The 17,580-nt window shown below is 41.1% G+C and overlaps 3 protein-coding genes across 4 annotated transcripts; 1 reads left to right on the forward strand and 2 right to left on the reverse strand.

Moving 5' to 3' along the window:
* Positions 1–4,278: 4,278 nt before the first annotated feature.
* On the forward strand, positions 4,279–8,155 carry LOC103998488 (uncharacterized). Its single transcript, XM_009419971.3, has 5 exons — positions 4,279–4,546; positions 4,627–5,038; positions 6,824–7,107; positions 7,182–7,409; positions 7,499–8,155. Exons 2-5 carry the CDS (start codon positions 4,651–4,653, stop codon positions 7,940–7,942), a joined length of 1,344 nt encoding a protein of 447 aa, XP_009418246.2. The 5' UTR covers positions 4,279–4,546; positions 4,627–4,650; the 3' UTR covers positions 7,943–8,155.
* LOC135593370 (IRK-interacting protein-like) lies at positions 8,146–11,071 on the reverse strand. The gene is made up of 2 exons (XM_065083346.1): positions 10,448–11,071; positions 8,146–9,587 (listed from the first exon to the last, which is right to left on the reverse strand). Exons 1-2 carry the CDS (start codon positions 10,928–10,930, stop codon positions 8,295–8,297), a joined length of 1,776 nt encoding a protein of 591 aa, XP_064939418.1. The 5' UTR covers positions 10,931–11,071; the 3' UTR covers positions 8,146–8,294.
* A 119-nt stretch (positions 11,072–11,190) lies between these two features.
* LOC135584423 (lysine-specific demethylase JMJ30-like) lies at positions 11,191–16,275 on the reverse strand. Of its 2 annotated transcripts, XM_009419970.3 has the most exons (6): positions 15,641–16,255; positions 14,849–15,058; positions 13,972–14,103; positions 13,761–13,904; positions 12,006–12,098; positions 11,191–11,628 (listed from the first exon to the last, which is right to left on the reverse strand). In XM_009419970.3, exons 1-6 carry the CDS (start codon positions 16,121–16,123, stop codon positions 11,437–11,439), a joined length of 1,254 nt encoding a protein of 417 aa, XP_009418245.2. In that variant the 5' UTR covers positions 16,124–16,255; the 3' UTR covers positions 11,191–11,436. The 2 variants fall into 2 exon arrangements, with proteins under 2 accessions (XP_009418245.2, XP_064939421.1); XM_065083349.1 differs by lacking the exon at positions 14,849–15,058 and having other exon boundaries at positions 15,641–16,275.
* Positions 16,276–17,580: the final 1,305 nt, after the last annotated feature.

The raw sequence follows: 17,580 nt of genomic DNA on the forward strand, positions 1-17,580 counted from the left end.
ATTTTCTTTTTTTTTCTTGAAAGAAAGAAGAAGATATATTTATTTAAGCCTGCGTTACAAACTGTAAAGCTGAAGGATCAGTAACAAAAAAACATGAACCATTCATCTCTCGATCCATGAATGGTGATGAAGAATACTCCAATTGCGGACCGTGCTCTCGACTTTGGCTCATGTCTTGCTCGCCCCCTTTGTCTCCACTCCCATTGCTGCCTCTCAAGTCGCTTCGTCGGACGAGGAATATTGCGTAGGACTCGTTCCAAGAAAGTCTCGTCAACATGGAGGTGGCCAACTCTATCAGCACTATTGGAGGTTGCCTGAGCTGCGAGGAGATCATGTTGTGGGCATTAGAATAAAAACTACATACAAAATTACATAATGTCGGGATTTAAATCAAGTATCCATAAATAAAAAATTAGGTTTGCGTACCTTTTGATACCATGACAAAATATATTTCTATTGATTTGACAATGTGTCGCAGGTCTGAACAGTAAGAAGCAAGACCAGTGTAGATCTCTACGAAGAAATCTAGTTTCTCTTTCTTTTCTTTCTTTTATCTTTGGTAGTACCATCATAATTATTAATAGAATAGAAACTAACAGGAGAGGTGAAAAAAGATATCTTTGATCTTAGATATTATATGCAATGGTTTAAATAGACGTTTGGGAATAAAATTATAATAAAATCAATTAATTATAATTTATATAATTAATTTTATATATAGTAGGTTATTATTAATAATAAAATAAATTTTATAATTGAATTATAAAGTTTATTTAAAAATTTTACATCAAACTTATAGTAGTTGATTATCAAAATTCTTAGTTTGATATGTAGTGCTATTGTGAGCGAAACTGAAGTGTCTTCAAGAATATAAGGATCAATATTTTTATTTTAATTAATCTATTTATTTTTAGATAGATATATAATATATTTTTAAATAGATATATAATATATTTTTAAATTATATGACATGATAAATTGATATAAAGAGATGAAATTAATTAGATCGTCAACAATTACGTGATCTTGTTTATATAAAGTATAATTAAATATTGAAGGTTCATCATGATTTATAAAATACTATTAATCCAATCTCATTATAAGGCATTGATGATTTAAATGAGTGGTTAATGGGAGAAATATGTGCAAACTTATAAGATGTCAAAGATGAGCTTGTGTTTGAAGATGACAGCTTAACATGAGGAGATATAGCTAAAGCATAGGTGTTGAAAACTTATAGACATATACAAGATAGATGATTAAGGAAAAAATGAGTGTAAAAGCTTTAAGCTTATCTTTTGCCATTGTCAAAAAGAAGAAACATATTTTAATGAAAATGGATAAGAGAAAGCAAAAGATGATAATATGTTTAAGAATGATAATATTAATTATGATGACGATTTAATTTGATATAATTTTTTTAAGTTTTTTATTTTTTGTTATTAGAATATGGAGAATATGACTTGGTATTTTATATTTTTTAATATCATATTTTAATTTATATAATTATATTATTTTTATATTATAATATTTCATAATGCCTAATGCTTCAAGCATTTTAGAACCCTCGTATCTTTTGGTATTTATTATTTTTTAAATTTATTCATTATATGATTCGTAGGAGATCCTATTATTATATAGGAGAGAGAGAATAAAGAATCCCTCCCATCAATATCTCCTAAGGTTTCCTAACATAAGTAAATTTTCTTTTTATTAACTAATAACATTAATCGGAATCCAATCAAAATTTTAATATATTTTAACTATAGTTAAAAATAGGACCATATAATCAAAGTGTGAACTCTTTAGCCCATCAAACATCCTCGTTGTCCCTATCTTCGAGTGCAAGGAAGATTGTGCAGTGGAACTCTGGGTAAGTGTTAGAATGAAAAGAAAAAAAATAAGAGTTAAAAGATCATTTTTGATTTATTTTTTTGATATTTTAAGTCAACGTTGCTTCTTATTAAAAGGCTTCTTTCTGACTACTAATTGATTTTGATTTGGGAGCAAAAAGGTGCATCTTTGGAAGGTTCCCGTTTGAGGTTGGAAAAAGAGGTAGGAAAAAAGGCTGTGTGTTTTTATACCCTGCATTTTAAAAGAGGAAAATTTATATCATTGACCGCAATTTGACATGTTAAAGATCTCGATAATTTTTTTCCTTAAAACATGATATGTGTAGGAAGGCATGAGAATGGTAGCTAACAATGTCCATAGGGACTAACAGAGAGATGAGAAAGAGATTTATAGTTTTAGATAGTTTATAATCCTTAAGAGATCCTACCAATATATTGGCGATAGAGGTTTAGGAAGATGTACTTTGAAGAATCTCTTCAAGATTTGCTAATATAATTATACTTCCTACAAATAATTTATCAAAATTTAATTAGATATTTAATATATCTTAATCAAAATTAAATAAGACTACATAATCCAATAGTGAAATTTTTTTAACCCCCTCCAACACATTTTTTGTCATCGTTATCATCACTATTTTAAACTCAAAGAGTGCATAGAAGATTATGCTGTTAAACAGTTATGCGGAACTCAGGGTAAGTGCGAAAAGAAAAAAAAAACAATTTTTTTGATGTTAAAAGATCATCTTGTGAATTATTTTTTTATATTTTAATTCAATATTACTTATGGTGAAATGATTTCTTATTTACTGATTTGGGAGCTATCTTTAGAAGGTTCCAGTTTTATTTTAGGAAAAGAGGAAGGAAAAAAAGGCATGGGTTTTAATATCATTCATTTTAAAAGAGAGGAAAACATATATTATTGAGAAATTCTTTCCTTAAAGATCTCTTTTTCTAATTGACAAATTCTTTCTATGTTATTTATCTTTATATTGAATGAAGTTAGTGATATGCTTCTTGTTTGTTTTCCTTGGGATATCTAATTCTTAAAAGTGGATTATGGATGATAACAGACATTTATCTGTGGTTGCAGTCAAACATTTTCGAACAAGTATTATTACCACTGAAAGGAACTTTATGAACTAGTAGTCTTTTCAAGTGGTAGATAGATGGGGATATCGCACGAATATGCCAAACAAAGTTATCACATGTGTACACCTGTCTTCAGCTTTGTAGCATCCATATTTTGATTCGTGTACCAAAGTTTCGATCTGAGCCGGAAACTACGGCTGAGTTGCTTCGTCGGGTTGACCGTTCACTCAACCATGGTTCAAAATTCAACATGTCCGGAATACTTGTCGCGAACAAGTGGAGAACAAATCATGAAAGCGCAGTCCGAGGCAGAATGCATCTCACCGAGGAAACATCCGGAGGTGTGTGAGGTTTTGATGATTTCAAACATCATTTTTCCCTGACGTTAAGCCCATCTACAGATTTCTCTCGATGCACTGATCAACTGATAGGAGGACGCCAACCTTCTTTTTCTGTTGCCTCTCCGCTGCTTTGCTCCTGTTCGAACGTTCCCGCATCGCTCTTGCTCTCTCCCTGCCCTCTCCGTCACGTTTCGCTGCGTTTCCCAAGAACAGGAACACCGATGGGGGGAGAGAGAGCGAGCGAGGAGCAACGTTGACAACACGGATCTAACACCCCGCCGGCCATTAAATTTGTGGCGTGTTTTCCGCCTTCCTTTGTTGTTCATTGGTAACACGTAATCGTTGACCACAGTGCCGGTCGGCGCTTTAAATGCCGACTAAGTGGCGTCGTTTGGGAGGCTAACCAGACAGGGAACGCAACCGTAGCAACATCCGAAATCCCAACCGGTGTTTGCGTCGGTGTTCCCTGCCGTCAGAGCCAATCGTGCGAGACCACGAGCCGTGGCTCCTCCCAATTAATAACCCGTAATCCACCGTCCATTGCGTCTGATCATTATAACTTTTACGGTTGAGATCATTCCGCATTTATTCCGAGCATATATATTCTAGACGCCTCAGCTGCGAGTGACCCCGGGCCCCACTCGTCGTCCGACGTTAGGTAGGGGAAGCTCAGTTAGCTTTCTCCGAACCCGCGTGCGCACTCCTCCAGGTCCACGGAATCAACGGCTGCGATCGCAATTGTACCTCACCCGACACGGAACCCCACGAAGGGGAAGATGGTTATCCTCGCAATCGGATGTCGGCGGACCCCGCAAAGGAATCTACCGGCCCGCCGGGCTTCGCGAGAAATAATGTTGTCTTCCAGGACCGGTGCAGGGAAAAATACCTCCCAACCCCACTCCACCCGTCACCTCCACAACGACAGCGTTGGGCTCAACTCTGCATTCTTTATATAATTGTTTGCCATATGCGAGCAATCGATCCAAGTAAACACGCCTCCCGTCCCTGCTTCCCTCCCTCCCTCCCTCTGCAGGAGGAGTCTTCATTGAATTCGGTTCGAAGGAGAATCTCTGTGCTACAGGCCTCTTTTTATCTCACATACTTTCTTCCTCTCCTGCTACAAAATATCCTTCTTTTTATTTTTATTTATTCCACTCTTTGGGATTAAAAATCGAGACTTGAGGAGGATTCCATGTGCTGAGATCGTCAATCGCGCAAAGCTGGGATTTTTTTTCCTTGGTTCCGGCGATCGAGAAAGCCGTAAAGATCGCATCTTTACGCTGAGATTAGTCGGATTTCCTTAAGAATCTTTGATGCTGATATTGGGACGATTGGTGCAGCGAGAGGGAGCGGGAACGACTGGGATGAGAATGGACCGCCCGCAGCAGCCGTCGGTGGTGGCGATCGAGTGCGTGGCGGGGAGCTCCAAGGCGGAGGAGTGGGGCGGGGACTTGCTGCAGACGGGGGACGTTGTGGAGGAGATCAAGATCGGAGGGTCCCCCGCCGTCCGCTCCCCGTTCAAAGGCGGAAAGAGTGGGGTCCAGAAGCTGCTCCACTCGGCCTTCAAGCGCGGGGACACGTCCATCGAGGTCAGGGTCCGGCGGTGCGGCGGCAACGCGGCGGAGCTCCAGGCCTGCATCGTGCCACACGGCCCGGCCGGGCGGCGCCAGTACGTGCTCCGCTCCATCCGCGATCCCAACTACGCCGTCGGCTTCGTGGACCGCATGGAGAGCGAGTGCATCGCGTTGCAGGGTACGGCCTCTGACCTCCTCTTCTGACTCCAAATTCTCTCATATTGACCTCCCAAGTCGGACACAGGGTATTAATTCTCTCATTCTTGAGCAAATTTTTCTTCATCGACTTCGTTACAGGAGACTTCTTTTTGTCTTCATCAACCCGTAATCCATCTTAGAAATTTTTGGCGTAGAATACGGTAGCTTTTGCCATTTAACACAGAAAAGAAAACTCAAGATGCATGTACTAGAAAAGCGCTCGTTGGATTCTCTTAAGACTGTATATAATCTGCGAAGATACAGGGAGCCCCTCTGTAGTTTTATTAATAGCTTGGTACCAGTTTTCCTATTGATTTAGAGTTGTCTGTACCGCTTCCTTGTTTTTGACTTGTCGTCCAATTCTACTGAGTGAAGGGATGGATATAGATTCTTTTATATGATATAGTTTGGCTCAAACTAAGAGTTGCTTCCTTGATACTTTGATCTTAAATTTTGATGCAAAGTGGTCTGCAAGAGACATCTTCATGAATACTAATTTTTTATTACCATGGGTGACAGCCGAACTAGATTCCTTCCCACGAGCTGGCTTATGGCACAAGCCTTCTTTGACCAAACATCTGATAGACTATTAGCAAAACCATTCTGCGAGTTATTGTAACTGTTTAGTCTCAATCTCATAGATACAGATATTATCTGTACCTTTTAAAAAATAAAATTATTATATAAAAAATTAATATCAAGACCGAAATTAAGTACCGTAGATCTAAGATTTTTTTAAAAAAAGTACATGTCTTTAAATACGATAATCAATAAGGTATTTGGATATCATGAATTAATACCATGATCTGAATCAGCATTAAGAAAAAATCTAAACTCTCATTCTTCTTTAAATACGATAACCAATAAGATGCCTCATAAAATCAATACCATGATCTATATATGAATCCATCATAATCAACATGTGAAAAAAAGCTAAATTCTCATTATCCTTTCTTCCTAGTTTCAAGACTATTGAAATGTGGGGGAAAAAAAAAAAAGCTAAACTCTCATTCTCCTTTCTTTTTATTTTTAGTCCTATTATAATTGATGAAATAAATATTTATAGAGAGATGAGAGAAGAGATCTATCTATTATTGTGTGATCCCCTAAAGGTCCTACCTTTATATAAGCGAGAGTAAAGGATATAATTAGGAGAGTCCCTTCTATCAAGCTCACTCCTAAAGAATCTTATTATAATTAGATTTTTTTTTATTAACAATCTCCTAAGAAGATATAGTTTCGTTAATGATCAATAACAACTTAGATTTCAAAGTCATAGTTCTTATACTAACTATAAGAAATAAAACCAATGTACAAAAATTTAATTCTAATATTGAAACTAAGTATCATAAATTTGAGATAGAAGGTGCATCCCTTTAAATATGATAATCAAGATACTTAGAATGTTGCAAAGCAACATACTATGATCTTATATATAACAGTAGATGATCTATGAAAGATAATTAAGAGAGTCTATTCTATCAAGATCATCTATCAAGGAATTATATCATAATTAAATTTTATTTATATTGATCGATAATTTTAATCAAAATCTAATCAAATTTATAATATATCTTAATTAATTAAATAGATCCAAGTCTGCCTCCATACAGTTAATTCCTATAGAACTAGATTTGTGGTTATATGATCATTGGCAAATAATAGAAGTGAAGTTCATTATCAGTGCTGAAGGAGCTCACGCAAGATAAGCTTTACTATTTTCTCATTTGTCTCCAAGAATTACCACCCTTTCTTTGTTCTCAAGGCTCACGAAGCTCGAGGGTGGTATGTGCGCTGAGCACTTGCAAGATTCAGGATGGATACGTATCTTATAATTGGGAGAAGAAGATGAAGGAGTTTCTGCCAGTTTCCAACTCCAGCTGCTTCCTCTCGATGCTGGTTCTTCCAAAGGCATTGGACCCAGTTGCTTCCCGCTACAACTCCCTCGAGGACACCTTGGCCCGTGCAAATGCTTGGCTCGTCGCCTCTCAGATCTCAGGAGTCCCCATAGACTTCATGGATGTCCAGACTGAGGCTCTCCTCACCAAGGTGAGAATCAACGTTCGACAAAGGTGAAGGGCTTTTTGCATTCGAGTGAGTCGAGCTTATGTTTTCCTGTGCAGATATCTGGGGAGACCGCCTCTGCAACTGTGAATAGTGGATCCCTATCTGACCTTTCGAGTCTCGCAAACGCTAGCCTTTATGGGTTCGAGGACTACCATGGGGTCGACATCGGCGTGGTCAAGGCGGCTCGCCTTTGGTACACCCCATCTGCTGGAGAACTTGCTGTGGATATTAGGCTTCAAGAAGGTGACACCAAGCTGGGCTTTGCAATCGGTCGCACCGAAGAGGTTTGCTTGAATGCTTTCTTCTTTCTTTCTTTGTGGTAGGTAACATAGTATGAAGTGAAACCTATCTTGAGCCTCATTCTTCTCTACAGGGCTTCATCTACATTGCTTCGGTTGACGAAACCGACGATGAAGCAGCAGCTTCAACCCGATCGGGCCTTGGAGTTCTGTTCAAACAAGCAAGAGACTCGTCCAAGCTGCTAGTGATCTCGAGGGTGTCCAATGAGAAGGTCCTCCCGTGGATGGTGTCCTCCGCAGGAGCCATTCGTTGTTTCGACACCATCTCGCTCAGCCAGAAGCTCTCCTTGCATAGGCATGCTCTGAAGCCGATTCGGATTCATGTTCTGATGTGGGAGCAGGCATCGGCCGATGAGCTCGGACGGTGCAAGCCCGCAGCAGCACCTTCTGTCCGGTTTCCTCCACTGGCAGCTGAACTGCCCAAGAACCTCGTTGCGGATGATTCATCCGAGACATGGCCCGGGTGGGACACTGCAGGCGATGTGTCGTTCAGGTTTAATGACACTGTCTTGTCATAGTAGCTGGCTGTGTCCTTCCCTGGACATATCAGTTTCATTGAGTTGAGAGCTGCTTTGTCCCCCTCCCATTTTACTTCTTTCTCTCTCTCTCTCTCTCTATATGTTTTACTCTGGAGCATATTTGTATATCTCATGCTAATTAACGCATAAGGTAACTCAAACTCTAAGTGTAATCTCAAACGCACTTTGGTTGGGAGATCGATATCTCTTCAATGTTTGTTGAGCAAAAGTTGAAAGTCTCATCAAGCCAATCCTTGAGAAGAAAGAGAAGGAGAAGCATGCAGCATATGATGAAACATCGATTGATTTTGATCACTCAAGGAAGCACAAACATGGTGCTATTATCGAGTGTTTATGATTCAGAACCATACCTGCAGAGAACTCTGCACCTCAGCACCCGGTCGCGAACAAAGAATCCAGGCATCACCATGGTCCTAACTCGAGCAGGGGCTTGTGCTCTGTGACCGTCCAATGGAATCTCCTCCATATGAATGGGGTCGAAATCCCTGTTTCCCTCAACCCGCAAAATCATCAACGATGGTTCGAAGGAAAACGCCAGCAGATGGAGCAACCAAATGCATTTGGCACCTATCAAGAAGCATCGGAGAAGATGCTCAGGCCATGGTGTTGACCAATTCAGCACCGCAGCAACGCTACTAAATTTTCGATCACAAAACCTGCTGAAATCGTCACTGTAGTGCTTCGTTCCCTTGTGCAAAACCTCATTCCAGCCCAAGTTCCGGAGTGCAACAAAAGACGAGAAGTTCTCCTGGTGCTCTCGCCGGGGATCTAGAAACTTTGGCGATCCATTCTTTTGGAACACACAGTTCTCGAAATCCTGATACAGAGATTGGTTCACGATGGCTTCCAAATGGCAGAGTGCTACTTTGGAGGAGTTACTACTAGTTAATGTCATCTGATGTGGTTGGAGAAACAAATTTAGCCTCCCTGACAGATCGTCATCAGTTTCCCTGGTTTGGTGGATGACTGTCTCACAGAAGTGCGTGACAGAGAGCCTGCACTCTGAGACTATCTGCAAGAAACCCTCCACCAGTACCTCTTGGCTGACGGGCATCAAATCGTCTCGACTGCCTCTGATGGATTTCACTCTCTTGGACAGCTTAAACTTGTATAGAACCTGGGGACTCTTTCCATGCACAGCCTGCTTTAAAGCTTTCTTCAGCTCTTCACAGTAAGCTTCCAAACTGTGTAGCTTCTGCTGCAGCTCTGCCAGTAAGGACTTCATCTCTGAAACTTCTTCCAGGGCAGCATCCCTATTCTCCTTGGCGTGGAGGAGCTCCTCCTCCAGTGATTCAAGTGAAGAAACCCCCCATTCCTTCAAAAGTTGGGACATGTCGTCGGACGCCATCGTCTTTGGCGGCGTTTCGGGCTTGCACTTCCTTGTTGATTTAGACAAAACCCATGAAAGGATTGGCCCTCCGTGTTTTACGGGCATCTTTACGGATTGCTGTGGGGTGGGCAGTGCCCGAGTGCTCTTGACGTTGTCGCTCAGGTTCTTTTGCCCACCGGCCACATCCAAGTCAACGGTTTCCTCCCTGCATGTGTCGTATGACGTGACTATGGTGTTTGCCCATGAACCTGTTCGTCTACTCGAGCACGTCAGAATCACAGCGTCTGGAGCAGCCTGCAATGGGGGGCACATGGTTAGTGCACCGGGAGCCAGTGGATAATTTCTTGAATGCCCGTCGTTTAAACAATAAGAAACGTATTAGGATCCTTAATTACATATAAATGCACCAGTGAGTCAAATTTTAATAAGAAAATCCAAAAAAGATGAATGGATGGATGGATGGATGGATATAGAGAAGATTACGAGAAAAGTGTTTTCCGGTTTGTGTGAGAGAGTTTTTTTAGGAGTTTGAGCTTGAATTAACTCAAAATGATTTCTTGCGTTTGATTTTTCTTATAAACTAAAAAAAATTAATTTTCTCTATGGATAAAAAAAAAAATCAAATTATATTAAGTCTTACATCATCTTTTTGCTATATATTCCAAAAATCTCTTAATTTCTTTTTTGGTTTCGAGTTTTTCTCTTCGTCTCAACACAAAAGTATATGATTTTGTTGAGTACTGCATCGTTGTAAATGGAAAATTTCCAGTAAACAAAGACTACTACTCATATAATGGAGCTGGTAGCTATACTGGAGGGTTTGCAGTCGACTGGATGTTGATGTTGAGACATAGAGATCAAAATTCCTATTGAAATTCTTATTGAAATAGACATTGAGACTATACTGGTAATATAAAATTCTTATTGAAATTCCTCCACCGAGTCAAAAGTGTGTTTCATATTTTTCGGAATGGAAACAAATGTGCAGATCGGATGGTTGAATGTACCTCTGATCGACTACAACTTCGAATGGACTGAAATTTTTTACTACTGATTCTTCCAGCACTATGGAAACCACAGAGAGATGTCCAGTTTTGCATGGAACGGCGACAGGACTCTTACGATGACGAACCAAAAGAGTAGGCACTACTCACCGGCGTGAAGACAGGGTAATCTTCAAATACAGAGAACCGGTTCGCAGGGCGGGAAACACCGGCAGGCAACCTCGCCACCGCTGGGCTGCCGCCGTTCCCCCCTTGGAGCAGCGCCGCGTGGAGCGCCCTCAGCTCCGCTGCCTTCGCCAGTGCCGCCCGGATGTCCTGCCTGCGGAACCCATGACCCTGCGTAGCAGCAGCAGCCGCACCAGCAGATGAGTTCATGGAGCTCGGTATCTTTCGAGGCATGGGCACGATGGAGCAGCTCTTTGGCAGCGCCACTCCAAGGCAGTCATGGAACCGCTTCAATCTCAACTCCGTGAGCAAGCGACCATAGATAGAATTTCTTATGACGGCGATCACAGAAGATGTGCACCTGATTTCCGATCCGATGACCTGTGTTCGTAGAAAGATGAGATTTCGTCTTATACATACACCCAAGCAATTGCTAGATTTCACATCATATGTCATCATAGCCGCCATGTTCTGTGTTGCTTCTCGTCATCATGCTCGGCGCATGCTCCGAACACGCTTGCATGTGCTTCAAGCTTTATTTTTGACGTAACCTGAAAGCGAAGAATTTATAGGGAATAAAATATTGGAGAATCAGTTGATGCAGCATCATCAAATCCACGAAAACCTGAATCACTGCTGGGGTCAGAACACAAAGATGATCAATTGACATACATGGAGGGAAGGACCTGTCCTGTATCACTGCTGGGGGGAAAAGTAGTCAGTAGTAGTGCTGCTCTTAACTTCAATTCGATAGACAAAACACAAATGTGATATTACAGGCTAAAGGTGTGTATAGATTAAGATACACCCTGTGATAGACCAACAAAACTACATCTTGTAATGATGGATCCCAAATAGTGGGTCCTCTGTGTATATAAATAGAGTCCAACATAATTAATCCTGTGATTCCATGATTTCCTCTCATACAACCCCCCCCGTCCAAAAAGGCTATGGAATGGCAAGGAACACTAATACTATGCACCTTCAGAGGGATAGGCTGTTGCGCTCCACCAAAAACTGACAGAGAAACTGGTAGAAAGTGATCTCACATAATGCCACCATTTGGGTGGAATGTAAAGCATTTCACCTTCCTCCAAGACACAGTCGAAGAAATCAAGATTTTCCACCTTTGGGAACTCTGTGAAATCAATGTTGTCGAGGTCAACCTGCAGACAGATCCGAAACAACATTATAAATTTCACCCTAGAACTTGGTAACATGCTATGCCACATGACATTTTCCCACTAAGTTAATCAGCAAATTAAGTTCTAAATGTTTATGAAAACCAACTGCTTTTTTGAAAGTAATGATACTGTTGGGAAAGCTGAGATCGTCAAGAACCAGATAGAGTCAGCTTGGGCATACCTACCACAAATACTCCAAATCCTGGCAGGCATACCAGGTTAAAGTCAAGGCTACCATAGATAAAATTGCATGCCCCATGTGAGGCTGTTTTGTAAAGCCAGGCGGCGATACCTTTCACAATCAGGAATTTGCATAACTGAGGCTCGTGCTTTCTCAGTGTTTTCTAGTAACTACATACCTGGCTGGAATTGCTAAGCATGGATTCCGTATGAGGATACAAGCTCTCTGATGCTGAAGCTGGATAAAGTCTTATGTATTTTCTGCCAATCACCTATATATCATGACATCAAAGACAATCAAATGAGAAAATCACCCGATTTTGGTCTTATGGAACTGTGCCCCTAGGCATCAAAGATCTATGACCCATTGGGTATGACCATAAGAGTGAAATAGAAATTACTATGCTAGTGGAATAGGCTATTCGAACAAGTCATATTCATATCTATTTGGCTATAATTGTCTAGGATGTTTATTAGTTGAAATAACTATATAAGTACTAATGCTGGAATGAGAAGTTGTTCCAAACAAGAACTAGACAGCCATCATAGTTATCCTGGACATTACTATGTTTAACGTGGGTTCAACATGTTCAAAATAAAATAGTTTATAACATCCATGGGTATACACATTGATTTTGCAAGCTTTATTACAATAGCCTAGCAACCATTGTTAGCATGTGTATACAATCACTTGTATACAAATGAACATGACCTTTTTGAGGAGGAAAATGGCATCACTGCATTTACTGGTGGGTAGCCAATGATGCTGACAATGCTAACATGGTTATGAATATGTGTAGACACACACACACACACACACACACACACACACACATATTTATTTATATATATGGTTCTGTGGACAAAAAAGGAAAGAGACAAAGCTGTTAACTGACACAAACTTTGAACAAAAGTTGATATAGCTCTTGCTACAGGTTTTCCTGTGGAATAATCGTTGTTCCAGTAACAAGGAGGTTTAACCACATTATTTTCATTGATTCTTTCTATTTTTTATAGTTAGACTAATTTGGCTCATACAAAGCTTATACCTTCTTGTCTGACAACCTTATATCTGTGAATCAAATGGTCCTACAAGATACGGAATTAACTCAGGTTAAAAAATGCCTCTCTTTTTTTTGCATAAGCAAATCTAGGCACTACATTGGTAGCATCTTGATTATTAAGTCTAAGAATTGTCTTGATCACTATCTGAGATATGACAAAATTTTGGGGGCGTTGCCCTTAAAGAATCCCTTAGGAGCATCCAGTAATTGAATCCCAAATAATACCATTATTTTCATTGTTTCTGATAAACCAATCTGAGCATCTTCAGATTGTTTTTCTTGGGTAATATAAGACATGATTAACAACAACAACAAACCATACTGTTTCAATTATCTGGGATAATATAAAATGTGACTCGTTAAAAATAATTAGTATTTCACATGAAGCCAAAGTGCATGTCAGAGTGCAAAATGGTGTACTCTAAGAGTCTTGTAGAGAAAATAAACCAAGCAGACTTTACCGAGCCTGCCACTCAACTTAATAGATTTTGTCAAATGCATATAATCTCAGGCATATTGATAATTTTATGCAAGTCAAGATTCTGTCAAAACAAATCAGTGTACTTTTCTTTTTTTCTTGGAAATAGATCTTTAAATCCATTTAACTTCTCTCATTGTTTGCCATAACAGGCCTAGCAGACTTCAACAATGCCACAGTGGTGAAAGCAGCTATATGTTGGGCAGTCATATAAGCATATGACATGAGCAGTCAAGTTCAGGCAGCAAGTAACCAACAAAAGATGGAAGAGAATGGTACTTTACCTGTGGGTGAATGATGTCCTTTTGGATTTACTATGCAGCAAGTTGAATAAAGATTTTAAAAGTGATAAATATCAGTTTAACATATTTATTATGCACATCTCAATATACCTGTGCAAAAAGATTATGATGAGGATCCTGGTGCAATGGTGTCACTGTACCAAGTGGACCAAACCAAGCATTAAGGGATCGGAGTTCCCCACCACCAGCAAAGCAATAGTCGGGAATCATTATATCATCACGTAGCTCTTGTATCTGCCAGTTCAGTAGAAACAGTTATTTGATACACGGTGAAGATAATATTGAAGAATTGTTGAGGTACCTGATCAAACAAAGGATGCTGAGCCAGATATGTCAAGTTGGAAGGGCAGTTATTTGAATGAACCCTCTCAAGAAACTGTGAGAAAGTAATTAGCTCTTGCTTCCATTCAGAACAGACATAGTTCTTCCCAACCTAAATATGAAATTAGCTTTTAGTCTAAAATTATTGGCACTTATGTAGCCTAATTAGTAATATCAATAACTTGGTATGTGCATATGCTCATTTAAGTGACCTTGACATATAGATTCTAAAATTCCACGATCCAATTCTAAGTGACCTTGAAAGATAGACTCTGAATATCCGTACTCCAAATAACAGAGAAAAGCAAGATAATAGCAAGTTATAAGCAACTAATTGTGAAGAATTCACAAGTCACAAAAGTTTAAAGCAGTTTTGACCGCAAGGACTAGCATACGATAATCAACCCATAAATTAAATAATGTAAAAGCAGCAATTCAAGCATTATCCAGTGGTATATGAAAGAAAACTAGACTATGCCAGGCCATCCTTAACTTTCAGAGCCCATTACAGCATGGGAGATTGGGGGTGTTGACATTAAGCACATCATGATTCCAACGGTGTACAAAACAAAGCTTGAGTTTTTGACCAAGAAGTAAACCAACAGTATATGAATCACACAGCTTTTAATGGATTAGAAGAGACAACCTTTTGATCTAGCATAAACCAAAAGTTTTATTCAAGCTATGTAATGCCTTGAGATTTTTCATTTAGGCACAGATAAAGTTTCATTACTTTGATTCATCTATTAGGTTTTAGAGTTTTTCAATGCATATGATTTTTTCCTCCAATCTGTCATCCATGTGCAAGTTGCTCCCATGATGTCATAAATTCAGCAACACAAGGAAAGGCTATTCACCTCAACTGGGACAGTTCGATCTCCTGCTACCCTCTGTAAATACGCTATATCCTTCCACTTTGTCCGTGCCGGCCAATGATCAATGCATCCACTGATGATAACCGGGGAATCATGTAAAAAATAATCACATATAAATGTCTCCAGTGAAAGGGATGGCCGTTTCTCAACTTTCTTAGAGGATAGTGATTTGTTTGGCAATATTCGAAGTGCCTACAAGAAAAGTTCATAAAATGATAGCGTAATTCAGGTCTATACATGTGCATTGTTGATCAACTAAAAATTCATGCTCACAAACGTATTTGAACAAATCCAGTAGCTCGAATGATTGTGTATTCTTCAAGGAGATGTGCCGATTCAAAATGAGAGAAGTACAACTCAAAATTTGAGTTGTGGCATAATTGTTGATAAAGAATGTAAAAAGAAAAACAACGATGTAAGCTTCCTTATTCATCACAAACCAAAGATCAATAAGTTCTTGAATTAACAAGTGAACACAATCACAAAAAGAATGAGCCGATGTAAATGAAGAGGTAAAAAGTAGAAACTCTAAAGACACGTGATGATTTGTTCAGTGAACAGTTGAGGCCTACCATTGCAATACGAAGCAGTCAAGAAAAGCAATCTCAAACATCAAATCCGGAAGAGGAAGTTTAGAAGTTATACAAATAGAATGTATCCAAAACATAACCGAGCGAGTTAAACCAACAATAGATTGACCAATATATTGTGAAGAAATTTATGCAATTCTGTTCAAAGAAGACATTTTTATCTTTTAGTGCTTGAATCTCTCACCTCTGCTAGGTCTCGGTTGTTAGAGATCCCCTCCCTCCACTTGTCCTTGCAACCGTCGGCCACCACCACGTCCTCGGCGCACGCCGCGATCCTTTGCACGGCCTCGTCGAGGTCGCGGCGGAGGAGCGGGCCGCCCATGATGAGCCCCATGTCGAGCGCCCGGAGGGCCTCCCTCCTGTCGCCGGCCCCGGCCCCGGCCCCGGCCCGGAGCTCCGCCACGTGGAGGCACGCCATCGCGTAGGCGTCCCGCCACGCAGGGACGACCTCGTGCCAGGGCCCCGAGTGGAGTTGCTCCCACGCCATCTCGCGTGCCGCCTCCGCCGCCCGGAGGTCGCCGCCAGCCGCCTTCTCCGCCGAGCTCACGAACGCGAAACCGCCCTCCTCCGTTATCCGCCGCAGTAGCGCGGCTCGCCGCTCCTCGTCTACCTCCACCGCCGCGGTCTTCGCCGCCTCCGCGGCTGGAGCGCCAGATTCTCCTCCCATCGTGACGCGAACGGTGGACGGAAAAGATTAAAAAGCGCCGCGTCAGATATTTTCAGAACACCCAACCAGGGTTTTCGCACCCGCAGTAACCTTACCTCCTCCAATCCTTCCACCAAGTGAACCAGTTGCGAGATACTCTTAAGAGAGGTCAACGCAGTTGGTCGCACCGTTGTGATGGTGGACGACCAAATTGGCACGTGGCGCGTCTGGTCTCTTTGTACCTCTATGGACGGCAGAGCCGGAGGAGGGTCGCGTCACCGCCCCAGGAAAAGGCCCTGGGCCCCCTCCGATTCATGGGCGGTGCTCTAGAAGGTTGGTTTGAACTGGAGAAAAACTAGATTAAATTATATATTAAATAATTTTTTTTCTTTTATATGCATTACTCGACACAAAATATGCATCTCTTTGTTCTTTCTTTTATTTGGAAGAAATGAATTAAGTAAATATTCTTTTATTGTTTTATTGCTTAAAAGGTCTCTAATCAGTTTACTAGATATTTGCAGAGTAAATAAAACAAGTTAACCTTTGTTGGAAACAATAGTAATAAAAAGACTAAATAGGATTAATTCCAAAAAAAAAAGTGGTTGTGTGCGTGTTATATGTTGATAAGGTATATTTTGGCCCTAGTCACGTCACAACTAATGCTGCATCACGCCCCTGCCAAGTTAGCACAAGGAGTATTTCTACGCGCCAAAACAGGATTCGTACCGAGGCGCCTCTCGATACATCCCGTCTCGGAAAGCTCGGGACGACGCCGCATGGCGTCGTTCCATGCATTCCGGGATGTCGACCGCATGAAGGTACCACCCTGCTACTTGAGGAACGGTCGTCGTGCCAAACCCGCATATAGCCGATTCTCGCACAATATTATAAAAGCCCCTGACCGGCATCCGGCTAGGGGGAGAAAAAAAAAAGAAAGGAGGAAGCCAATCAGTAACTTAATCGTCAAGGGGCCAAAGTCGGGAACTTCTCGATGAGGGCCTTCTGTATAGGAGCGCTACCACCCTTGGAAGTATGACTACCCCGACCGAGAGACGCCATTCCTGAAGACAACACTCGTGTCCTGACCGAGAGGCGCTTACCCTCAAACGGTGTCGACATCCCAACTTGCGGATGCAATCAGCCTTGGCGTCTCGCCCAACTGATCATGAACTCGCGACATCGACCCGTGGACCAAGTCGTGCTGACGCATCGACCACGATACACTCGTTCATCAACATTTTGGCACTAAAAGGAGGGCCGATGTCGTAGAAGCACCCCACAAGAGTTCCCCACGAGGGAGAGTTACCAGCTGACCGTGCCCCTTTCAGACTCGGTGATCAGCTCCTCCCTGTCCTTAAGGACGGGGGGATTCTAGCTCCGATGCCGGATCTTTATTGGTGTTTGTTCAATGATCCAGGGCTCTCTCCCCCCGGATACTACGGGACCCTCGGTCATTTCACCTGAGGCATTCCTCG

This window comes from Musa acuminata, chromosome BXJ1-9 (assembly GCF_036884655.1).
Source record: "Musa acuminata AAA Group cultivar baxijiao chromosome BXJ1-9, Cavendish_Baxijiao_AAA, whole genome shotgun sequence".
NCBI classification, from domain to species: Eukaryota; Viridiplantae; Streptophyta; class Magnoliopsida; order Zingiberales; family Musaceae; genus Musa; species Musa acuminata.

Excerpts from the sequence above, each read along its gene's own strand:
- LOC103998488 (XM_009419971.3), top strand. The coding sequence starts at position 4,651 with ATGAGAATGGACCGCCCGCAGCAGCCGTCGGTGGTGGCGATCGAGTGC. Across the intron at positions 7,108-7,181 it reads CTGAGGCTCTCCTCACCAAG|ATATCTGGGGAGACCGCCTC; the intron begins GTGAGAATCAAC and ends TTTCCTGTGCAG. Across the intron at positions 7,410-7,498 it reads CAATCGGTCGCACCGAAGAG|GGCTTCATCTACATTGCTTC; the intron begins GTTTGCTTGAAT and ends TCTTCTCTACAG.
- LOC135593370 (XM_065083346.1), bottom strand. The coding sequence starts at position 10,930 with ATGGCGGCTATGATGACATATGATGTGAAATCTAGCAATTGCTTGGGT. Across the intron at positions 9,588-10,447 it reads ATTACCCTGTCTTCACGCCG|GCTGCTCCAGACGCTGTGAT; the intron begins GTGAGTAGTGCC and ends CCCCCATTGCAG.
- LOC135584423 (XM_009419970.3), bottom strand. The coding sequence starts at position 16,123 with ATGGGAGGAGAATCTGGCGCTCCAGCCGCGGAGGCGGCGAAGACCGCG. Across the intron at positions 14,104-14,848 it reads ATCGAACTGTCCCAGTTGAG|GTTGGGAAGAACTATGTCTG; the intron begins GTGAATAGCCTT and ends TTTCATATTTAG. Across the intron at positions 12,099-13,760 it reads ATCATAATCTTTTTGCACAG|GTGATTGGCAGAAAATACAT; the intron begins GTATATTGAGAT and ends CATGATATATAG.